The sequence below is a fragment of the Dermacentor albipictus genome, chromosome 7, assembly GCF_038994185.2.
Source record: "Dermacentor albipictus isolate Rhodes 1998 colony chromosome 7, USDA_Dalb.pri_finalv2, whole genome shotgun sequence".
Lineage (NCBI taxonomy): Eukaryota > Metazoa > Arthropoda > Arachnida > Ixodida > Ixodidae > Dermacentor > Dermacentor albipictus.
In genome coordinates, this window is record NC_091827.1 from 99817524 (window position 1) to 99843254 (window position 25731).

At 44.5% G+C, this 25731-nt stretch overlaps 1 protein-coding gene and 1 long non-coding RNA gene across 3 annotated transcripts in view; both read left to right on the forward strand.

The window, feature by feature from the left end:
* Positions 1-25731, forward strand: part of LOC135916857 (cytochrome P450 2C31-like) — a 72315-nt gene that overhangs the window by 6418 nt on the left and 40166 nt on the right. For both annotated transcript variants that reach the window (XM_070521390.1, XM_065450284.1), the window contains exons 2-4: positions 3823-3929; positions 8639-8943; positions 25491-25606. In XM_070521390.1, coding sequence (XP_070377491.1) covers positions 3912-3929; positions 8639-8943; positions 25491-25606 — 439 coding nt within the window. In that variant the 5' untranslated portion in view covers positions 3823-3911. The remainder of the gene's footprint in view (positions 1-3822; positions 3930-8638; positions 8944-25490; positions 25607-25731) is intronic.
* Positions 17778-21530, forward strand: LOC135916840 (uncharacterized). The gene is made up of 3 exons (XR_010569083.2): positions 17778-18150; positions 18913-19026; positions 21366-21530. It is a non-coding gene; the product is annotated as an uncharacterized lncRNA (long non-coding RNA).

Sequence of the window (25731 nt, forward strand, 5' to 3'; positions counted from 1 at the left end):
CATAACAGCTGCAAAAGCGGAGGCTCAACTCGTGCGCTCGCTTGCGGCCGCGTAGCTACATAGCCGGGTCTCAGCTCGTGCGCTCGCCTGCATGAGTTGTTTCTTCGTCTAGCCGAACCTAATATAGCCAAGCAACAGCAGTTCACCAGGCTAAACAGTGGTTCAACAACTAAAATAAAGGCTAGTATGCTTCGCATCCTGGGCTTAACCATAGCTAATCCACAGCCATTTTTTAAGCATACTCCCTCCGCAGATGCCCATGTATAGATAGCAGACCGGAATTTATTTATTTATTTATTTATTTATTTATTTATTTATTTATTTATTTATTCAAGTGCCCTAAAGGCACGGGCACGCATTACATAGGGGGGGGGGGACAACACTAAGTACAAAGCAGCGCAGTACTACGATGTGTGTGGAAGTCGCTGACCGTTAACAGAATGTTGAAAAGAAAAGCTTAAAATATTGTTGTGAAGGGAAGGAAGAAGTTGAATTGGACTAGTGGAAGACGAACTCTGGCAGCTGCTTGAACGCCATATACACCAGTTGTAGATATACATTATTTTACACTGGTGGGCCTGCTTTCTTCCTGCAAAAGTTTGGTGGAAGGTGCGGGGTACAATCACGGAACTTCGCAGTGGACGTCGTCTACCTGCCGCCACAATGGCAAATAAACCGACAAAAGCGACAACGCCTCAGCAGTCCGTGCCAACGGTCATCTTCACTGATCCGCGGGACCCGGGGACATTTTGTGGCACGGACAACACCGACGTAACGGAATGGCTTTCGATATACGAGCGAGTGTGCGACAACAGGTGGGATCCAACAACGACGCTACCAAACGTCATATTTTATCTCAGAGGAACTGCGAAGCAATAGTACGACACACATGAAGCTGACCTAACGAGTTGGGATGTCTGCAAAGAAAAAATTCGAGACCGGTGTCGCAGATCTGTCGGTCGTCAGCTGCCAGCAAAAAAAAGAACTTGGGTGCCGCGCTCAGACGTACACAGAATCCTGTGTCGTGTACATACAGGATGTGCTGGCCCTCTGCTGCCAGGCTCATAACTTGACCGAGGCAGACAAGATTGGTCACATACTGAAAGGTATTCCAGATGATGCCTTCAGTCTCCTGATGTGTAAGGATTGTGCCACTGTGGGTGCAATTATAAAGGAGTGCCGGTGCTTTGAACAAGCGAAGGGCCGCCTCGTCGCTCAAACTTTCGACCGATTGCCCAATATCGCCGCGACATCTTCTTGCGAAGACCCGCCGCGGTTCGTTCAGCCCACAGGACCGGAAGATATCACGCGCATCGTTCGCTGTGAGCCATGGTTCCGGCGCCAGTTCGTTCCAACTGTCGGGAAAGCGTGCCCGCTATCCCCCTTATACAAGCGGTCGTTCGGGAGGAAATAGCAAGTGTGGGCATTCCATCTCTCTGCTCGGTCCGCCAAACAAACACCTACCAAATTTCTCCGACCGCTCGCTCCCAGACGCAAAGCTTTCCACCACTCCGTCGCAACCCAGCTGACTGGCGCGCAGCGGATGATAAAGCCGGTTTGCGGAGAGTGATAAGCGGAAGCGCGTGTAGTGTCCCCTCAGCTGTAGTGGCGTAGTGGACTTGGAGGGTCGTGCTTTGAGAGCAGCCATGCCCGCGCGGGATGAGTTTGCTAAATGCCGACGCGGCGCGCACCAAGTGTTGAAGCGTACTATGTGCGACGAAGCGGAAGTTGCCACTGCTGTTCATATTTTACAGCACGTGCATAACTGAGCTTTTCAGCGGGAAGCTCGTGCCAGCCACTTTAAAGCGCTGTCTTTGATTCGTTTGCGAGTACCGGCTACAATGACAACGGGCTTCTCCGCGGACACCTTGTCACGGTTATACGTCGTGAAAACCCGATGCGCGTGTCTTGCCGTTTTCAGATTTAACTTTCACATATAACTATATTCAGAGCACTTGCAACCCACACAACTTTTTTATATTGAGAAATGGCAGGAAGTCAAACAATCTATGGCAGAAAACATCTCTACCCGAAGGCTCTCAGAGCATGTGGAGCAGACTTTCGTCACCTTATTTGGAGCTGCACAGCTTTCAACGAAGTAGGCAAACTTGGTCTTTTGGTTAGACCACCTCACAAGGGATGATGATGATGAAAACGTTTTATTTAAAGAAAAAAAGGAGAGGGGAGTTAGGAGAAGGGTGGTCGGATTCCTATTCCGGAATTCCGTTGGCTAAGGCCGCCGCCCTAGCTCTTTCCACGAGGGCTCGCTGGTCCTTGAGGGTTGAGCTGGACAGGGCTGCCCCCATCCTTCCAACGTTGGCGGTTTTATAGTTTCTAAGGCACTATTAGCCTGGCAGGCCCATACCATATGGTACAAATCTGCTTTCTGCCCGCAGAATTTACAGTCGGCCGAAAAAGATTGTGGCTCAATAGCATGTAGCTTCACTGGGTTAATAAATGACAGGGTTTGTAACCTTCGTAAATGGCATTCTTCTGATTTGTCTAATCCCTTAGCTGGGCCCGAATATTTTCTTCGCGATAAGCGCAAGTGTTGTAATACGTCTGCATAAGTTATTAATGGCACTGGGAAGTCCGAGTCTTCGGGGAGGGAGGAGGAGGGACCCCGGGGGAGAAAAGTTCGGGCGGCAGCGTGTGCACGCTCGTTTCCCTCTACACCCTCGTGACCTGGCGCCCAAATCAGCTCTTTGCGCGAAGCGAAGACCCCAGATTGTTTGAGGATCCTGCAAGCTAGCGGTGCAATTCGGCCCCGCGTGTAATTTCTATATGCAGTTTGCGAGTCTGTAATGATGTATTCTGAAGTAGGATGCGAAGCCGCCATGGCGATCGCCGCCTCTTCCAATTCTGCAATTTCCCCGTTCCGAACAGAAAGTCAGTTGACCGTCTGCCCTTGATGCACCACCGATATTGTGGAGACTCCTCCCATCGGACCTGCAGCATCCACGAAGAAGGCCCCCACTAATTTAGGATAGATCTGGTCCATTTTCTTGGCTCTTGCCCTCCTCCTTGCTTGATGATATTTTAGGTGCATGTTTTTAGGAAGGGGCAGTGTCGCGAATTTGCCCTTCCACTCTTTCGGAATGTCTTGTCTTGTTGCCGTATAGTAAGGACAGCTGATATTTAGGACCTCTAGTACCTTGCGTCCTGTTTTCGTTCCTGCCAATCTGGCATATTGACTTAATAGGTGGACCTCAATTATATAAACTGTTGTATTGTGCACCCCCAACTACAATAAGCGCTCTGTAGATGTTTTAGCCGACAGTCCTAGTGCCTTCTTATATGCTGTTCTGATCATGACATCGAAATTTTTTAAATCGCACCTCCTCATTCGAAGGTACGGAGCTACGTACACAATTCTGCTGAGTATAAAGGCTGATCCGGCGCCCAACACTTATTAAATGGGGACACTTGAGCCCCAACAAATGGAATACACTGTAACCCTGAATCAAGCGAGACATGTCTTTTTTCGAGTCAGGTTGGAGAGGTCAGCCCGCCCACTCGAGAGCTACCGAATAGAACAAGCACCTTGGAAGGTGAACGAAGGTCGAACTGAGGCCAGAAGAACAAAGACAGAGGTGTATACCCTTTTCAGCCAAAGGTCCCCTAACGCAGCGATCTACCTACCTATCTAATACAGAACCTACCTAATCCCTAAAAGTTACCGATAGCCGTGCCTTCTCTTGAAGCAAAACTCTTATTTATTCAATCTTAATTTCCAATGACATATCATGAGCCCACATGCTGCGACACTCGTGTGCTTTATGTGTCTTTAGGCTACAAACATTTCGTTCTCAATATTTCCAGGAGTCGCAACGCTAAACGGGGAATGCTGGATAGCGAACAGGAGGTATTGCTTGCGCGTGCTGCGAGACCTTGGTTTTGCGAAATCTTCGATGGAGGAGCGCATGACGGTGAGGTCAATTTACACCTACATATAGGAGGATTTGTTCTTTTTTCAAATACTCAACGAAATATTTAAAACAAAAAGAAATGTTCAATACAGCAAATACATGGCACCGAAAGTTGTCATGTCCGGTTCTACGTTGTTTCGGAGTTGCTCGGTAAAAACCGGTAGAAACTTGCATTAGTACAGCGGTGACAATGCTTCGATGATCATGCCAGGAAGCATCAAGAGCAACATAATAAACAAGCACGGCAGTCATATCCCAGTCCACTGTAAAGAACATGCTTCCCCGCCTCTTTTAGACAAGGTTCAGTTGCGCAAAATGAATGCAGAAGTGTCAACGGAATTTGAATTTGCAGGGCCATTTCTCATTTGTAAGTCTTGCAAAAAGTGTATGAGTGCGCTATTACATGCCGTGATCGAAAAAGAAGTACTGTTCCTCGATTATCACAAATTATACTTTTTTTTTCCTGCCCGTATGATCGCTCTACAAGTGTTATTTTTTTTTCGTAAAAGTGCCACGTTAGTGCCTGTTTTTAACAGAAAAAAAAAGTCTTTATTCCGTGTTCTGAACGTTATTCGACAGCGAAGCTGTAAACAACTAAAACGATTATCCATTGCGAAGTAGGTTGGCGTTCACGTGGCGACATTCACATGCGCTTTACCTGGTTATTAGCCTAAGACGTTAGGACACTCTCCGACTTGGCTTCCACCGCTATCTTATTTTGTTATAGCACAAGCTTGACAAGGACAACAGAAGGCACATCTGACACACAAAGCGCTGTGTGTGTCAGATGTGCCTTCTGTTGCCCTTGTCAAGCTTGCGCTATAACAAAATAAGATATGCCGTACCAACAAGGCCCTATTGCTATCCTCTTCCACCGCTACTTCGTGCATCTAGAAAGAGTTGACCAGAGAAGAGAAATTCGCCGCGCCTCGTAAGCACGTTCCTATTCAGGAGTCCTCAGTACGCGTATCCTTCTCACAGCAGTGTCACAACAAAAACCAGTTGCTAGGCGGGTTCTTCCTTTAAGTACGAATGTGTCTTTACGTCACTCCCTTCTTCGTAAGCTATAGTCAAATTGCCTTGGCCACGGTAGCTTGCGCGACAGTAATCTTTACCGGGAAGTGTATGCGCGGACCGCTGTGAGCTTCGCATTGCATGTAGGTGCCGGAACGCCTCGTCATCAATTATGGGGTTCATATGCTTGTTTTGAGCTTGTTCTTTACGGAAACGTATGCTGTTCTATATGTTGTATGCCTGATTCCAAAGAATGTACGCGCTGTTCACTTTGCTGAGTTGCTTCTAGCCTTTGCCTTACGGCTGTGTGAGGCATTGCATTTAAGGGTGTGATCCATCCATGATAGTTTTCTGTCGACATTACGCCACAAAGAAATTCTGAGATCCTAGCTATAGACAGCTTCGCTGTAGAATTTCGTTGGACAGTCGGCACCAAGGTCGGCACTTTGTCTGTCTTCTGCTGTCTTTTCCCATTTTTTTTGCGATAAATGAAGTTCCTGGACTTAGAAATTCAAAGTAAGATACCTGCAGGTCTCGCACCATCCTACAAATTTACTGTGTAGCTTTCTTTCAAATGAGCTACATTTTCGTTTTTCAGAAGCTGCATGTGTGATGACGTCAAATCAAATGGGGCAGTAATGCGGGAGCAGGATATCGCGACGTTTTGGCTCTTGCTCCGGCTCATTTGACGTTCTGATATGCTGCTTGATCGGGCTCAGCAATGACTGTTGTCATAGCAGACGACAATTGTTCTCATCTTAGCAATATAGCCGCTATATTTAGGGACTTTTTTGTCTGTTTACCTATATATTGTTTTATTTAGCGTGCTGTGAAGTTTCTATCGACATGACAGAATACTTCGCTACATATTGGCGGCTTCACAAGTTATGAAGGCACGTCAGAAGTGCATGAATAAAATGTATTGCAATATCCTAAAAGCACAAGTAGGTAACGGTAACAGGCAGTACCGCGCATAGGCTGTGTCACCATGATGAGAAAAAGGGTGGTCTTCATTCGCAGATTCCGCAATCTGAGGTTGACTGCGACGAAGGAAACAGGCTTCCAGCGTGCGCGCGTAATGGTTTTTTTCACTCTTTAATAAATTCAATGGAATATGTCCTAATGCAGCCAAAGCAGCAGTTTCATTGAATACATTCGATATTTGACCGTTCCCCAGCACGTATAATAAATTTCGTTAACAAGACTATCAACAAATACATTTGATGATGAAATTCAGAAGGCAGCGTACCGCGAGGTTTTCCGCTATTGCCAGGTACCCTGGAGTGTACCTGGCTGCTCGAACTGCTATGTTGCTGTTTATCACAGGCTAATGCTCGCGTCAGGATCGTGCCGACGGGTCATTTTTCGGTTACCGCGCTAGGAGTTACGCTTCCAAGACTCTAAACTCCACAGAACCAGGCATATTTCAAGGAAGTAATCTTCGCTGTTTACCCTAGGTGATAACAGGTCAGCGCAAGCCTACAAAGAATTTGGAAAACGGTTGGTAATTCTGGCTAGCCCGGACAAATCAGAATCCTTTGCAGAACATGCACAACATTTTTTTCCCGATTTAGGCAATGCATTCATGGTTGGGGCTAGCGCAAGGGTTGAGGAGAACAAACGCAAAAAAACACTGCGCGAGCACTGGCTTGTTTACTTTGTCTTCGTTTCTTGCGCTGCACCTAAGAACAAGCCAGTTTTCCTAATTTTTGCATTCTTGAACAGACTAGTAAACCAAAACTCACTCAATGTGTGTGTTTTGCACGCGAACACACGCACGCACGCACACTGTAAGAACCGTGCACGCATGGTTAAACAATCTCCTACAAGCAGAACCGTTCGTAAAGGAAAGTGCTTCATTACTAATGCTGCGAGAAAGATTTAGGTACCCCGCATTAGGGAACGTACTTTCATTTACTCATCTCGCGGAGGAGGGTGATGAGAGTAGACGGCAGGCACTTCGCTGCTACGTTCATGACATGACATGACAAGAACTTTATTTGAGTCCTGAGGGACTGAGATCTTGGGGAGCCAAAACCGAAGCCTCTCGAAGATCAAGTCGGCGGCTCCGCCCACGATGGTACCGGGAGATCAAGTCCCGCCGCAATGTCATCTCCTAAAATAATTGTGAAACTACAGTGCTTCGCATACCCTTAGTTTCTTGTTTTTTTAATCTTGTTATTCTTCTTGTCTATTCTTCTTTTTTATCTTTGTAATAATAACCTTATCCACGTCCGCCGTGGTTGGTAGCACCTCAGTGTCTGCACTCGTCTCCGTCACCACGTGCAGTTTTTGCGATTCTCCGCCGTCGCAGCTTTGGGCTTTTCCCGCGTTGGCCCCACAAGGCCGTCCACGCACGCATAGTTGAAATACAAGGCTTCTAACCTTTTCTATCGCAGAGCTCCTACATATAAACGTACAGCGCGTATGCGTCGATTAGAATTGGCGTACAAACCACAATGCATCGGTGGATGGCCAGGTGTAAGTGCCAAGCTCATTGCCCTGCTTGCGTTCCTGGCGGCATTCGGGTTAATCGATAGTGCCTGGAGCTTTCAGGTTGATCAAGGAGAAGCACCTTGGCATTCGACCCGTATAAAGGTCGCGTATATATCGTAGCTGCGTTAACCTAAGAAAACGCGTGGCGCGCCCATTGGTCCTTCTTTTACGAGTGCAGAAAAGCCTAACATTTCCAGGCCTCGTGTTTTCCTACCAAGCGTGTTTTCAAGCTAGGGAAATCATGTTGCTTGCCTCTTTTAAACCATGCTGAATCCGTCATCTTCCATCTGAATCTAAACGGAGAATCACAGTTGTCACCATCTGCTGTTTTGCAAATATGATTAAAGTGGAAGCCCAAGCTCTGTACACCCTGCTGGTGGTTTCACCGCTTATTACTTACCTGGAAAGGAACTTGGTGTACCTGAGGTGCTTTGGTACTTGCACTACGTCATGTTAGTCTAAACTAAAGTGTTTTAAAACGCTTATATTTATTAAAGCAAATGCCCTTCTTTGTCTCTTTCGGCGGTTTTCGCGGTTGGTCGAAAGTCAGTGGTCGGTGGTGGGAGTCCGCGAAGAAGACGTTCCTTCTCTCGCTCTCTCGTTCGCTCATTGGGGCTATTCGATTACATTGTCGGCCATCGTCGATTCTCCGAATTCTGCATAATCGCTTATATTTCGCTCGACGGCATAGCGACAATTTCAGTAGCTTGAAGCAGCGCCTATAAAAACTTTAGCGACTGTTTTGTCTCAGTTTGGCTATATGCAGAAAAGAAAAGGTCATAGGACTGCAGACGACTGATCAAGCAGGCCCTACGGCCAAAATGTCGCAACAACCTCTTTCCACGTGACCAGGTTCTTCTTTAAGAAGGCATGGCGCATAAACCTTCTGGGAAATGAAACTTAAACTGGGTCGTAGAACAGGCAATACAGTAAGATATTGAAGGCGCTTTGAGGCGTGCGAACACTTTTTTCGGTTGTTTCAATGTCCAGCACCAAAAACAGAATGCCGAAGACATTATGACAGTACTCCCTTAAAATATTGCCAATAACTCGCGCCCTTCACTGAGAAATTCCCTTTGCTTCACATGGACAGACAAGAGAAAAATATTTTGTCGCTTTCTCTGGCATCAGGTAATCGCAGTAGATAAGAAATCGAGCAAATATCGACGTGAAATTTAATTTCTTTTTTCGTATTGCAGGATGCCTTCCGTGAACTGGAGGCCTGTATAGGCGATAAAAAAGGCGAGCCTGTGAGCATTCGCCCGATCCTCATTTCCTGCTTCACCAAGAATGTCACGTCCTTTTTTTACCCTAACGGTCTTCTCGGTGGGGACATAGCTTTGTGTAAGGTGACCAGAATTCTTGAAGCACTGCAAGACGTAATGATGGGACGCCCGAACATGCAGTTATTGCCGGGCCTTATCCGAAACCTGCTCTACTACATTCCTTTCTCAAGGAATGCACAAGTGGATGGAATTATGAATGAACTGGATAAGTTTATTCGGTAAGCAAAATGCGTATTTTCGTAGCGTAATATTTTCATGCCGCCTTAACCTGTCCAACTTTGCGTCCTAGTTGATTATGTCGAGATGCATTACAGTTTAATTTATGAAACCCTCAGAGAAGAGAGCACCGCAGCATAGGCACAAAGCTTCGAGCAACTCGTTGTCGTCGACTTTGTCGGGGCAGTGCCTGCTGCTCTTTCTTCTCCAGTGCAATTAGAATGTTTTCAATTCAGCTCCCAAGGAGGACACTGCTAACCGGGGGATGAAACCTCAAGACTTGTCGTTCAAGAGCGTCAGCTGGCCGCCTTCGATATACGCGTAGCGCACCACCTGTAGAGGCGCCACGGATGGACACCTAGTGGGCGCTTTCGAAAGTACCATGGAGATGCAGTAGCAGACCAGACTTGACAGAATTGCTTTAAGACGAGGCTTTAGTTCCCCTGCCTTTTTGTGCATCCATTTCTCTCTCTTTAGCTCTGGAGCAGCTCCTATGCCGCCAATTCAAACGCATGCAAAACACATAAACGCTTTACAGAAGCAACCCGTGGGCCGATGTTAATGACATGTGTTCAATTTAAAGAGAAAATGAAATCTGAGGAACTGTTGTAAGCAAAATATTTATTCAGTGCCTAAACTGCTTTATAACGACTTTTTATATTGACAATTAAAAAAGTTGTAGGCCTGAATTTACAAATTTGTGCCTCGGCATCAATAACAGATATGGGCGTTCTATAAAATGCATAGGTTAGAGCATCTAAAGCAAACAAATTCTGTATAATAATTTACAGCTTACGTGAAATTGCTGCAATGTCTACGAGGGTTTCGCCCAAGTAATACTCACATGGGAATGCTACGTTGCCGAGCGGTAATATCTTGATATTGTCCGGTTTAGATGATCTGTGATATCCAGTTTACAGAATTGTGATATCAATTTTTCATTGCTGAGTCACACAGTTGTAAACATGATAGTTCCGTATTCTGTAAAGTTACTAACTTTGTCAATGTGTATTCAAAAATCGACACGCTAAATAAAAAATCCGCTTCCAGCCATCACTAGATTTAAAATTGTCATTTTAGTACAACAAACCTCGCCAAATTTCGCGCAGTGGTTGCTGAGAAAAATCATTTCTTCTTTTCCCTGAATTTAGATAGGATCTGCCAATCTATACTGACCTATTAAGCCAACAATAAACGATGGCTTAAGTTCACGGCTGCGAGTTTCCCTTTGTTCGGATGCCGGACCGCAAATAGAACGGTGACAGTTGCAGGAAAGGGGCGGACTCCTGTGGGAGCAGTCATGTACGCTATGTTACCGGAGTTTGGTACAACCCTGTCCGCATACGTGCCACGTCCGTCCCAGAGACAAGTCCAACGAAGCTTAGTTGTAGGAAGTGAGTCAAGCAGCCGCTTTATTTAGTTTAATATAGCGATGCCTCAGTAGAGTTTTTTCTTTATTCTACTCACGGCATTACGCCCTTTCTGTATCTCAATAATAGGTACACGTTGTTCGTGCACATTTGATCTTAAGGCAGTCCGCACGGCGCGATGCCGCTACACATTATCGTGAAATGGCTACCGATGAATACACATGACGTAGCCGAATAAATTCCGTAGATGTAGCCTCAAGAAGGTTGCCACGGAACGCATGGGTTGATAAAAGCGCGGGTTACCCTGATGCTCTTTCGCTGGGTACGTCGACTTGCGGCCCTTCCCGCTGCAGTTTTAGCAATCTCTAATTACCCTAGTCACGTGCTTGGAAACGTTCAAAGCTGCAGTCTTACCTGTCTCTAGTATGTCTTTAGCATGTATGCATACGTAGAATTTAGATTTCTTTCCAGATATCTTACTGTAACTCACTAAAGAACTGGAGCGAACAATTAAGGCACATTACTGACACAAGCGCCGTACTTCATGAAGCTTGCCGGTATGTCCAGGTCACGCCAGAAAAAAAAAATACATTGCAGCTATTACAAATGACTATGAATGGGAAACTTGGCACCATTTCGGGTAAATCATTAAACAAATCACCGCAAACGTTTAGGTGCCAATATCAGATGCAAACTGGCAAACATGTAACACATCTAGAAGGACAACTGAACATTAGGTTTAACAACAAAATGTGAAATGGCACTCGTTTTCAGTAAATCTGACCTTTTTAGACATTTTAAAAAAGGTATTGCTGCTCCCCTGCAGAGACAATCTGAAATATTCTACTTCGCTTCGGCCACATGCCATGTGCTTTTCTTAAACCTACAGATCCACGTGAAGTTAACACGAAATTCATGTCATTAAAAAATTCTAAATCCCGTGATGTGAACGGGTTGCAAATAGGACATATTACGTTTGTGCTTGATCTCTTGCTGCCAGTAATTACTCATATTTTTTACCTATCGCTGGCGACTGCAGTTTTGACTGAAAAAAATGCAACACGCGAAAGCTGCAGTTTTATTCAACTCCGGTGACAAAAATATGACGTCGAATTAGAGGCCAGTCTCAGTAGTGCCTGTCCTATCCAAGGGACAAGAAAAAGTTATTTGTAAAAAACTAAAGTCCTCTTGTGATAAACGTTCCATCATATCAAATAAATAATTTAGATTTCGTGCTGGAATGGAATGTCCACTGAATTGGCTATGCTAACCCCCAAAAAGACTTCATTTTAAATGGTTTTGAAAATAAGGAACTCACGCTAGGCATTTTTGTCGACTACTCTAAAGCCTTTGATAGGCTAAATCATCAGACTTTGTTTTCTAAACTAGAGCATTATGGGTTCCGGGGCATTTCTCTCAAACCTTTACAATCTTATTTTAACCACAGAACACAACTCGTCAGAAGACTCGCGTCTCCGGGGAAATTACACGAAGCGTTCCAAGTATACTAGGGCCAGAATGGTTTATTATATGTTAACGGCATTGTCAACATTTCTAATGACGCGAAGTTCATCATTTATGCGTACCACAACAGCCTCTTTTTTCAGTCTCGTAATATCGGCGATTTCTCGTTGTTGGCAAATGTCAGACTGAAAGAATTGGCCGAATGGAGCAAGGTCAACGCTCTCAAATTAAATACAGAAAAAACAAAAGCTGTTATTTTTGCACCTCCACAAAAACATCTGAGTGAAGAGGTACATTTTCAGGTTGTCTCTGAAGTAATTGAACTTGTTTCTAAAGTTAAACCTTTGGGTGTTATAGTTAATCAAAAATTAGTGCGGAAAGAACATGCGGAACTTATTGCATCCTGTTTAGCTAAAGCTTGCGGCGTGCTTTGTAGACTCCGTGAGGCGATGGCATCTAAAGTTAAGCTGATCCTTTATAATGCACTATTCTCATCTCATTCAATGTATTCCCACCTCGTGTGGGTTACCACGTCAAAGCAAAATATCAGTAAATCATTACTGCTACAAAAAAGGCTTTTCGTCACATTGCAGACGCGCCATTCGACGCACATACATCTGAACTATTTTCCAAGTTTAATATCATTTGTCCAGCAAGTTTATATTGTCACGTGGTGGTGACGTTGAAGAACACAGTAGCAATACTGTGAAAGACAAAAGTAACTCTTATTGGGCGAACCTGTCCCCACAGAAAGTGGCTACACTTAAGAGCCGTTTAAGGGCCGTTTAGAGTCCGACGTAACGCGCTCGCGCGCACGCGCTCGCGCACGCTACGCTACGTTGGCGTAAACAACTTCTTCTACAGTCCGACGCACTGCAGCGCCGACGTAACAGGCGGCTGCCAGCGCGCCCCGACGGGCCCGGCGCAGATTTGGCTCCTGCTCCATTCGCACGCCGGCGCCGCCGACTGCGTCGACCCACAATGCATTGCGCGCGAAGAAAAAGGCGCCAACACAACTCCGCAGACGGCTTTTGCGGACGGCGCGCGACTTGGAGAAAGTTCTGCGCATGCTCCGAAGATAGCAGCCGACGGCGCGCGCGTCGAAGTATAGAGGGGATGGCCTCCCGGCTGGCGCAGCGCAAACGACGTAGCGTGACTGACCGCGAACGACGCTCGCCCGCGCGCCGATAACGTCGGACTATAAACGGGCCTTTATGGGCCGTTTATAGTCCGACGTAACGCACGCGCGCGCGCGCGCGCGCGCGCGCACGCTACGTCACGTCGGCGAAAACGACACCTCTATGTCGGGCGCACCGGCGCAGCTAACGTAAAGGCCCGTTTATAGTCCGACGTTATCGGCGCGCGGGCGAGCGTCGTTCGCGGTCAGTCACGCTACGTCGGTTGCGCTGCGCCAGCCGAGATGCCATCCCCTCTATGCTTCAACGCGCGCGCCGTCGGCTGCTATCTTCGGAGCATGCGCAGAAGGTTCGCCAAGTCGCGCGCCGTCCGGAAAAGCCGTCTGCGGAGTTGTGTTGGCTCCTTTTTCTTCGCGCGCAATGCATTGTGGTGCGAGAGTTCCGCCGACTTCGACGCGCGAATGGCTCCGGAGCCAAATCGGCGCCGGGCCCGTCGGGGCGCGTTGGAAGCCGCCGGTAACGTTAGCTGCGCCGGTGCGCCCGACTATAGAGGTGTCGTTTTCGCCGACGTGACGTAGCGTGCGCGCGCGCGCGCGCGCGCGTGCGTTACGTCGGACTATAAACGGCCCTTAAACGGCCCTTAACCGGCGGCTTCCAACGCGCCCCGACGGGCCCGGCGCCGATTTGGCTCCGGAGCCATTCGCGCGTCCAAGTCGGCGGAACTCTCGCACCACAATGCATTGCGCGCGAAGAAAAAAGCGCCAACACAACTCCGCACACGGCTTTTGCGGACGGCGCGCGACTTGGCGAGCCTTCTGAGCATGCTCCGAAGATAGCAGCCTACGGCACGCGCGTTGAAGTATAGAGGGGATGCAATCTCGGCTGGCGTAGCGCAACCGACGTAGCGTGACTGACAGCGAACGACGCTCGCCCGCGCGCCGATAACGTCGGACTATAAACGGGCCTTTATAGTCCGACGTAACGCGCGCTCGCGCACGCTACGTTACGTTGGCGAAAACAACTCCTTCTATAGTCCGACGCGCTGCAGCGCCGACGTAAAGGGCCGTTTATAGTCCGACGCAACGCGCGCACGCGCTCGTGCACGCTACGTTACGTTGGCGAAAACGACTCCTTCTATAGTCCGACGCACTGCAGCGCCGACGTAACCGGCGGCTGCCAGCGCGCCCCCCCTTATGAAAATGGATTTAGAGTTCCTTTAGAACTCCTAATGAGTTCCTATGGAGTCAAAAGGGACTCTATAGGAACTCGCGATCTATAGAGTCGTCTGCATAGAATCTCTATAAGAAGTCTATAGAAACCTTTCTATAGAAACAAGTCATTTCACACACAATAGATGTTCTATAGAGGGTGTATTGACGTCCTATGTACTGAATTCTATAAAGTAATTTTTATAGAATGTCTTTAAAACTTCTAACGCGACCTGTCTATAGAATGGCTCTCCATTCGTTCTCTATAAATGTTCTATAGAGATTGTATTGATATCATATGTACTAAATTCTATAAAATAATGTCTATAGAAAGTTTTTAACACTTCTAATGCGGCTTGTCTATAGACTGACTCTCCATTCACGCTCTATAAGCAGTCTATAGAGGGTTTATTGTCATCATATGTACAATATTCTATAAAATAATGTCTATAGAAAGTTTTTAACACTTCTAATGCGACTTGTCTATAGACTGACTCTCCATTCACCCTCCATAAATGTTCTATAGAGGTCGTATTGACATTTTATGTACCAAATTCTATAGAAAAAAATTTATAGAACGATTTTGGAAACGTTCTATAGAGGTCGTATTAACATCTTATGTGCCAAATCCTACAGAAAAATCTTAATAGAACCTTTTCAGAACTTCTAATGCGGCCTGTCTATAGAATGGCTCTACATCCTCCATAAAAGTTCTATAGAGGTCCTGTTGACATCTTATGTACCAAATTCTATAGAAAAATTTATAGAACGTTTTCAGAACTTCTAATGCGGCCTGTCTCTAGACTGGCTCTCCATTCCCGTTCTAAAAGTGTGCCATCATATGGCATACGTACTGAGTTCTGTAAAGGAACGTTTATAGGAAATTAAACAAGCTAAAGTGCGGCCTGTCTAAGAACGGCTCTATATTTTCACTCTATAAAAAGTACCCAGTATCCAGTGCATCGCCGGATTATGGGTCCAGTGCCGCGCGCTGGATGCATGGGGCGCTGGGCAAGCGCGGCGTACTGGGAGGCGCTGGTTACTGGTGCGAAAAACAGCTCTAGCGCGTTAAATACGTGGTGCCTGGACACCGTATGTTATTTTTTTTAATAGAGAAAGCAACAAATAGCGTTTTAGTACAATATAAATCGAAAAAATGAACATGTAAAAACAGAAGTGCTCTGACCAGGATTCGATCGTCGTACCTGCAGATCCCCAGCCCGGCTCATTACCGCTACGCCGCGTCAGCATAGGGACTTGGGCGGATAATTTAGCTTATCAAAATCGAGAAGCAGTTTTAGTTTCACAGAGAGAAGTCTTGCACAGACGTCGTAGATGCGCTATCGGCCAGCAACTAAAACTCACGCCTGTACCTCAAAGAAACATTTCTCCATATTCAATAGTGTGCTCGGAAGTGCCATAACATCGACTGCGATTGGTATTTTAGCTTCGAAAAAAAGTCCTAAATGAACCACCGACCCGGGACGCTGCATGAATGGGCTGTTACTGCCGATTTCGATAGCCGTTTCTTGTTCTTCACGCGAGGGTTATGCAATGTTTTCTTAGTTCAGTGATGACTTTCAGTCTACACGTCTGTCTAGCCATATATATTCGTCAGAGAAACGCAGGCTAGTGCTGGGAGCCTTCGGCGACAGCACATATACCTGCGTTTATGATGCGTCACATCGGCGCTCCTCGATCACTTCTTGTGCTGGCACTGTAGACATGAAAAAATTGTTTATTTAAAAGCACCGATGCGAAATCTGAAATATAAAGTAATTTATCCTTTTTAGACTTCTTGATTCTTGAGGTTAGACGCGCCGATAGCGTGCAGACGGACTCGGCGGATACGCTATGCCTAAGCTTCGATGGGGACTGATCTCGGCGCGGGTAGCTGGCGAAAGCTAAAATGTGTGTATTTGAGCCTCAGAACTCTTTTTAGTGCAATAGGGAAAGTGGAAGCGCACGAATCGCCTCAGCCTTGTTATCGGTGCGATAATATCAAGCAGCGGTAGGCATCGAACTCGGGGTCCGTTCGAGCGCGTCTGAACGACTTCTGGATTTCATGTCCACTCCACAACACTGCGACAATGGCGATAACTCCTAGTCATACGTTACGTGCGAACTACTAAAAAAGCGGCGTCCTCCGTCTATGCGTGGTTTCGTTAAAGAATTTAGCTGTCCGCCCTGTCACAAGGCAAAATGCAAAAAACGAAAGTGATTTTCAGTGTCACATGTGCAGGAATAAACAAGGCAGCTCACGCACCTTTATTCCATGCTGCGACACGAAATAGTTCTATGACCCTAAGATATAGCGTTATTTAGGACAAGAGACTAGTATCAAGCCATGAAATTGTATAAAGCATTTAATATTCAGCAGCGCTCGTCCTTGCGTGCTGGAGCCAGCGCGGCACAAACACAACCAGCGCCGTTTCCAATGCGAGCGTCTCTTCCAGTGTGACCCAGCTCTTATCCAGCGTTCTCACTGGTCTCGAGTGAGTCCCAGCGAGCGCCAGCGTACCCAGTGCGATCCAGTGCTTAAAAAAAAAGAAAGAAAAAGAAAAAAGAAAAACGCGCTGGTTTCACACTCCATGGAAGGCACTGGAAGACGCTGGTTCTTGCAATCGGCATTTCAGAGGTTTTTTACTATCAAGTAAGAGCATCGTTAAAAAGACACTCATTGACCAAGGCAAACATCACACTAATCGAAATTAGGAAAACCAAAGAAACATAACGGAAGCGCGCATTGTGGTTTATATCGCATATGCAGGTAAATCACAAAGATGTATACCAAGAAACACTAAGCAAAACTGCGCCTTAGCAATCGCGTCATATCTATTTGCTGGCATGCAGTGACTGCAGCACTTGGGGCGGAAACAGATCGAACGCCGCCGCAAATTTCTGGCACATACCACTCAAATGCACGCTGCAGAAACGATTTTTTTTTTCAAGGAATCTTGAACAGTCACAGACCACATGAGCGCGATCCGCGCATGATAAGCGCATCGCCACGAAAGCAAGATAGGGAACACATAAGCGTAACCTGTACCTCACGGGTAAAATTAAACATCATCGTATATACGTTGCTGTGCGACGGACACAAGCGCACGGAAACATCACACACTGCACACGTGTACCTCCGAGGTTGTGTCGACAATTTCTGGGCTACATTTAAAGGACAGCAGGAAGTTACTTCAATGAGAAACGAAGTGAGGGCACAGGAACTGCAGGTAACGGCTGCGCGTAAAGTCAGTTAGGGTTTTAAGGCCAGTGACCGAGGTTGAAATCGTTAAAATCACACCGCAGCGATAGCTTACACAGGGTAAATTGTCGAGATCTTGAAGGCCATGCTTTTTGCTGACTACATGTGGCATAAGCGATTCAAAAGCAAGAATACTGCATGTAATTTATTTCTGCCCTAAACTATAGCACACAATATGAGCATGTCAATGTTTCTTCTTGTCTAGCAACATATGTATGTAGTTCGGCTCAAAGGCCGGCTCAAAACGGCACAAAACCTGCTGTAGTGGGTATTATTGTAGGAATCACGGAGGCCGCAGCAGCCGCACTATTATACAGACGGCGCTGGCGGCGCCGGTATTTTCGTATTCAACGCGACAGGTAGAATACGAAGCTACGGCGTGTTGCTATTGCTCCGTCTTCAACGGTTGTCGTGCGAGCTGCGTCGATGTGTTTGTTTGACCGTGTGTTATTAGGTTTGCTGTAATGAAATGAGACGTAGTTCGCGAGCACGAAAGTGCCAGAAGATGGCTTGAGTCTCGCTGTAAGCACGCCGTATGCGTGGCGCGCCAGCTAAATGTGGACCAACGATTTCCATGCCATGGAGTGCGTTCCCTTTGTCTCCGCTTGTGTTCGTGGAAAGTTTGGTGGACGGCGCAGAGAAGTAATGCGTATTATTAGCGCGCCTCAGCTCGTCCACTACCCAGTGGCTTGTTTGCTGCAAGTAACATCGCAGACGCATCACTGGAAACTTGGAGAGTGCCTTTCGACCTCGTCGTACTGTTGAAACGGTAAGCAATCGTGCTCGCCAACTACACGTGCGTTCGTCCGTGTTGTGTGTGCTTCTCGTGTGTGTATAGAGTGCCTTGCGAACGTAGTAAGTGGAACACCCAAGACAACAGTGAACCCTGTGCTGATACTTGCTACGCGCCGGTTGTAAGAATTGTGTACGCAACTCTATTGCCACAGTGCGGAATTGATAATCCTGATAAGCGTTTGCTTCCCCTGAGAAAAGTTTCGGAAATCGTGTTCGCCTTGTGCAGTTGTGCGTGAGCTCCCGCCTGTCTGCTAAAGTTGCATAGTAACGACCCGTCTACCTCTTCATCGATTCTTTCTTCAATGACGTTTCCTCACTTATAAATGCTTCGACGTTGTGCACAATCTCTGCTTACGATGTTTTTGGCTAACGAACAGTTCTAAGAAAAAAATGTAAGCCAATCACAGCTTGCTACTAGTACAGCTTTATTTCCAAGGCAAGATGTGTTGACATAACTGACTTAACTAAGCATGACAGGGGAACGTTGCCTATACTAAGTAATGGAAAAAAAAAACATTAAGTTTAGATTGTAATCTGCTGCTGCGGTGCGTCCAAAACTTTATTTGATGTAGAGGTCCGCATTGTCATGACATTCGATGATTTCGAGCATTTGCTCTCTTTCCACATTAGTGCAGACATTGTTTTCGTGACTCTTTTAGGTGCTGATTGCATGTTTTCACGATATCACAGCTTTATTGTGCCACTGCTTTAAGCTAACATAGAATTGATTTTGTAGTGGCGAGGCCGTGACCCACAACATTAACTACAAGATCGAGGAGCCCCAAGAAATGCCGACCCTGTGGATATATGGCTGCAGCAGCATGGCGTGTGATCTGGATCGTCATGACAGGTGTGTATGAAATGTACGTGTTCCAAAAAGGGGGCTTGGTGTCATTCATAGTGAAGTTTGTCAACACATTACTTAATGCAGCATACTAAAGAGACTAAATATTTATGCAACCTTATTGAACTTGCTACCTATTAGTGTGCATAGCCATTATGCCCACATGATTGTGTTCTGTATAAAACTATACCCAACCATTCCTGATGTTTAGTATTTCTTTTGCGTAAGTTGCTTACCTGCAAGTTACATATATTTTTGCTTTGTACATAGTGTATTTATTACTTTTTATTGGGGTTTTATTCTTTGAAAACTATTTCCTATGCTGTACCCCTATTTGCATATTTTTTTTTTCTGTTTGTGCTAGAATCTCGTGCAGTTTTCTGTGCATGTAGGAATTCGATGGGTAGTGGACTAAATATGTCACAGGTCTAAGCACGTAGTGTGCACATCTTTGTTTATCATTGATATCTTTACAGTTACTTCTCTGTTCCCATAGTAACAGCCACTGCAAAATACACATTTGGTGAGCTTTAATTTCTTGAAAATTAATATGAAGGTCAGTATTTACTAAGCTGCATTTACTTCTGTAGTACATAGGCACAGACTGATATGGATACCTTGTTGACCTACACAGGATGCCTTTTTTGTTTGTTGCATTAAATATGGGGGCTCACCCACATCTCTTACTATATATGTGATATGCCTCATCGATTTCACTTGTCAGTTTTTACGGTGGATGAAAACAGATGAACGATTGTAATCCAACATGAAGCCCCGTTGTGGAAATGTACGGTCAAGTTGGATGACCATACTGGATCTCTTATACACATGAGAAGATACCGGCCAGTTTGCCGTATGTACGCTTGACCACATGTGAAAGGGATACAGTGCACTCACTGCCTGTGACACACGACAAATTTGGTGGTATCTTTCACCGAGCAAGCCTCCCTTGCCTGCTTGCCTTTCTCAATTCTCTTGCACACTGCTGTGCATATGGCACCCTGACAAGAAAGGCTTGCTTAGATACCACTAAATTTGTCTTGTCTGTCAGGGGTAGTGTAGTCTATTCTTGTGATCATGTGTATATTTGGTCAAACGTACATGCAACAGATTGGCCGGTGCCTCAACACGTACCTAAGACAGCACCATAATTCACTCCCCGGATCAGTATGTTCGTCCCACTTGACCATGCACCGATGGGACTGGGGCTGCGCACCTGATTTAGACTGTTCATCTGTTTTGTTCAGCTGCGGCAACCAATTGGCCAACAACATCGCTGAGGAATGCCACATAAAAAGACTGGGTCACAATCTGTTTACTGAATTGTCCGCAACCTTCGTAGTAACAAATTTGTTTGTTGCAACTAGTTTTAGGCACGTTATTTCTTGTTAAATTTTCTGCTTGACCTATAGAGCAGTTATGCAATCAGTTTTCAAAGTTACTTGATTAGTATAATTTTTGTTTTCTGTTTTTCACATGCCAGGTTGCAAGAAGGACCCTTTTTAATTAAAACTGAATTAACATTTCAATTGCAATTGGGCAGTCTTATCATTGCGTTTAGGATACATATCAGTGTACATACCCGTACTAGATTAGAAACTAATTGTTTCAATAACTCAAAAAGCACGAATATACTGTGTCCATTGTATCTGACAGTGACACCGCGACTGTGTTCCAAATACCACAAATTGGCAGTTATCCATCATAGTTTGCGAAAACAACTTAAAACATTATTGTTCCCCATACAATGCATACTTAGATGCCCAAGCTCCATGTGAGAAATTTATTATTCGCATATTAAGCATAGTACATACCAACTATGGCTAAAAGCGGATGGAATATTAATTTTGTCTACCGCTCAGCAATAGAAGCCAGTAGGTCATTCCCTTTTCAAAAAAAAATTTTTCTATGCATAGTGTGACATCTGTATAGGACTCTTAGCTCATGGGTGTTCCTGCTTGCTTATGTTATAAATGGGAATGTGTTGTCATTGCAAGATGAGATTAATGTGTGACTAGGCTGTTGTCGTTCGGAGATGCTTTTTGTCATCAGCAATGATATTCTACTGCCAGGCACATTGGCCCAGTGCTGATGTCACCGAATCTTGGGAAGGTAAAAATATTCTCAAAAGTGATTCTCAAAAGAACTGCCACTGTTTGGCAGAGTGGTGGGGAGGTGGGGCGTTCTGCCACCTTTCTGTTATAATTTTTTTCTGAAATACTGAAATGAAACTTAGCATAATGCTACAACTATATAGATATTTGTGGCATGTTTGTGCCTGCTAATACATTATGACTGAATGTTCATTACACCTTTTGAAAATTAATTTCAATTTTATTTTCCAGGCTCCACCGTCGCCGTTACTAGACGGACCAAATGAGGCCAAAAACTAGCCTTTCCTCGCTCCATTCCTGGGAAGTGAAATAGCAGGTGGTCATGTAAGAATGAACTTGCAACCATGTGGGCAGTAGCCAAAGCTCCCTACAGTTCATGCTGGTGGTAAAATGATAAGACAAACCGCAATATTTATTTGTTTACTTATTCACTTAATATTTATGTATTCATATCTCATGAATACTGTGCAGTTTTTTTAGCAAGGAGTCAGGTAAAATAAAGAAATATTGTTGCATCAAAGTAAACATTATTTGAAAAAGCATAATTCACGTAGCACGAATTCATGGAAACTGTAAATTTTGAAGAAACAGAGCAGTAAGGTTAACAAATCTTATATAACAAAAAATGAGATCACATTTCTGTTGGACCTAATACCATAATTTAATCTGTCAAATTAGAGATACCATATGCTGCTCTAATATACAATCACTAATTTATGAGCAGATGCGCGAAACTCTCAAACGTTGCAACAATTTCATGTAAGCTGTAAATTCATATATACAGTTTGTTGACTTTAGACATAGCAGATGGAGTCTGCAGAACTATGATATCTCTTTCTGGCACAGAGACGGGCATTAGTAAGCTTCGTGGTGTTATTTTTCTTAAACCTGCCAAATAGTCCTTCCTGCAACAGGTAGAATTCTCAAATGCCGGAAACTTAATTCAAAATAGTGCTGTGGTTGTCTCAAATGTATTTCTGTATTTTGGATGTATTTGAGTAGGAAAATTTACAGAATTAACGAACTTGTGCTAGCTCTTTTTTTTATTTACAGTTGCAAACTAAGTCCTTTTCCTTCAAGTTTTGCTATTTTCAGCAAACTTTAATGAAAATTGATGGCGTTAATGTAAAAACTATAATTTAAACATTTTTAAATGTATCAAACCTCATCAAATTTGGTTGCATAGTTGCCGAGAAAAACGATTTTACTGTTCATGTGCTAGAGCTAGAGCATGTCCTGAGCTAGATCTCTTTTTTAGTCATTGCGTGTGTCGGTCTGGTTTGTATTTCTCACCCTAATTAGAATATTGGCTCTGATCTCAAAATTGTTTCCCTTACAACGAAATACAAGCTTTTAAACTTTTTACGATATATGCTATACTGCTCTATGATAACCCGTTTGCCACATTTTTGCAGGGCCTACCAGTGCTAATTTTACACATAAACATAGACTAAAATGCTGTGTGTTTTCGGTATATGGTGTACTTATCTGTGAAAGCCACTATTTGCCACATTTTTGCAGCGACTGCCAGTGTTATTTTTGCTCAGACTAAAATGCTGTGTCGTTTCGTCAGGCTGACACAACATTGCAGTGCACATTCATATCAGTCTATTTTCAGGCTTTAGTATCCAAACATTTAATGTGCACTGCTGGAACAGGCACTCCTTTTTCAGTTTTAATGGTATGGTTTCTTGTCCTAGTCAAGCCTGTTATTGCGAGGTGTCAACTGTAATCAAGTCTGCCACTGATTCTTTTACCTCATGTTTCGTGTGTTTGCACCACCAGCTTGACCTGAGAAGCATGTTGGCAGCTACAGTTTGTGTGTTGCAAGTTCTAGTCTGAAGTGTGTATGTCACATATATGAAGCATGTATCTAGTCTGAAGTGCAATAAACATTTCAAACTGAATACTTTGTGGTTGTAGCACCAATTATTTTGCCACTGCATTTACTGCAGTCCTTATTGCCTACAGTAGAACTTTGGTAAATTGCAAGTACTTTACACACATCGGCCTAGCTTTTATAGGCATTTGCTTGTAGGGACTCGAAAGCAACTCGATAGAAATATTCTATAGAAATTTGCCTTTAGCATCTCTAAAGAAACTCGATAGAAATATTCTATAGAAATTTGTCTTTAGCACATCTAAAGGAACTCGATAGAAATATTCTATAGAAATTTGCCTTTAGCATCTCTAAAGAAACTCGATAGAAATATTCTATAGAAATTTGTCTTTAGCACATCTAAAGGAACTCGATAGAAATATTCTATAGAAATTTGTCTTTAGCAACTCGATAGAAATATTCTATAGAAATTTGTCTTTAGCATCTCTAAAGCAACTCGATAGAAATGTTCTATAGAAATTTGTCTTTAGCATCTCTAAAGGAACTCGATAGAAATATTCTATAGAAATTTGTCTTTAGCATCTCTAAAGCAACTCGATAGAAATGTTCTATAGAAATGTGTCTTTAGAGTTCCTGTAAGAATGCGGTGGCCAAATAACTTTTGAAACTCTATAGGAAAATTCTATAGGCAATCAAAATAAACACAATAAAGTTCTATAGAGAAAGTTCAAAAGACTTTCTAAAAAAACACATTAAAAATTTTTGTAAGGGCCGACGGGCCCGGCGCAGATTTGGCTCCTGCTCCATTCGCGCGGCGGAGCCGCCGACTGCGTCGACCCACAATGCATTGCGCGCGAAGAAAAAGGTGCCAACACAACTCCGCAGACGGCTTTTGCGGACGGCGCTCGACTTGGCGAAAGTTCTGCGCATGCTCCGAACATAGCAGCCGACGGCGCGCGCGTTGAAGTATAGAGGAGATGGCATCTGGGCTGGCGCAGCGCAACCGACGTAGCGTGACTGACCGCGAACGGCGCTCGCCCGCGCGCCGATAACATCGGACTATAAACGGGCCTTTAAAGCACAACGACAGCGGCGAACACGGTCGGCGATCGTCGAAAATCTGATCAGCGGGTCAAGCGCGTCGGCTTTTATACAGCAGTCGTCGAATATTCCAGACTAATCGTTAGGACCCGTGTGCCTCCTACAAAGTTCTACACCATTCGTGTCAGGTGATGAAATCAGATAACACAAGGTTCGGCGACAACAGACAGCAAATAGAAGCATCGATTACTTTCCAGAAACTTCGGATACATGCAGGCGCTTCCCGCGCTATGCGATAACACTTGTTAGGCGGCTAAACGTGGTCGTCCGATAAAGATAAGCACATGTGTCACTATGAAGCTGACCTTGCCCTGAAATACCAGAGGTACTTTAGGTACAACAATGAAGCGTTCATGGGGTTTTCAAACCTAACAGAACCAACAGATATATCTTATAACATTAGGGAAAGAAAGAGATGGCTGTTACCACTCTCCTGTACAAATTATGGACTAGTTAGTTTATCCAATTGCGTCCCATCCTTATTAAATAAACTTCATGAAAACGGTGTCGAGATAAATGACATTACTAGGAAAACAATGCGCGACTTGCTAATTAAAACTAAGTAATTATATTAAACGTTCCTTTCGCTTGGGGAAGTCACTACTTAATTCCTTTAATTTGGTGGTTTTACGTATGTTTTCGTATGTTAAGAGAATGTTATTTAATACATTTTTCAGCAATTGAAAATAATTATCTATATCTTTTATATACTGTGTATTCACATGACGTTTGTACCGACTAAACACACGGCTTTGTATCACCGATTGTACATTATACTGTATATTCATATATGTCATTTCTACTGACTAACACAGTGCTTTGTATCACTAATTGTACATTCCGCCTTACATATTTTCACTTATACATTTGTACATTGCACACCCTAACGTGTACAAACTTTATTTTGTTATGTCCACGTTGTCATGAATACGGGCAAGAACCTTGTAAAGGTGCAAAAAAGCAGTTTCTAGTTCATGTCACAGCGTTCATTCAAAAAATCACCAAAAGAAATAAAAATTAAATAAGCTACTGGGTTTTAAATGCCAAAACCATCATCTGATTATGAGGCTTCAGATTAATTTTGACAACCTGGCGTTTTTTAACTTGCACCTAAATATAAGTACACGGGTGTTGTGCATTTCGTCCCCATCGAAATGCGGCCGCAGTGGCTGGGATTCGATCCCGCGACCTCGTGCGCAGCAGTGCAAACCAAGGCGGATGGCATCATTGAATAGCATTGTCAAATGTGAATAATTCCTTTTAAGAACATGATGGTAAATATTTACGTTTCTTAAAAAATGGAGCCGTCATGAGACGCTTCGCAATTAGGCTATGCCGCATCTCAGGATGCTTTTTGCTGTATGTTACTGATGGTATGAAAGCTGACCGAGCGAAATGACTCAACTCTGTCCTAGCGACCAGATTGAAAGCTACAAGCCCAACCCGAATGGAAATGATGGACGAGGATTCATTGAGGCGTATATGAAGAAAATTGAAGAAGCGAGACAGGAGCCATCACCAACATTTCAAGGTGAAATTCCGCTTTTCTTCCTCACAAAAAAGAAATGTATATACGCTGAAGCGAGCTAACCTTATGTCTTGTTAATCCGCTTCTGTTTTGTTAATCGGGGCGTGAAATTTGTTTAATTTATCGGC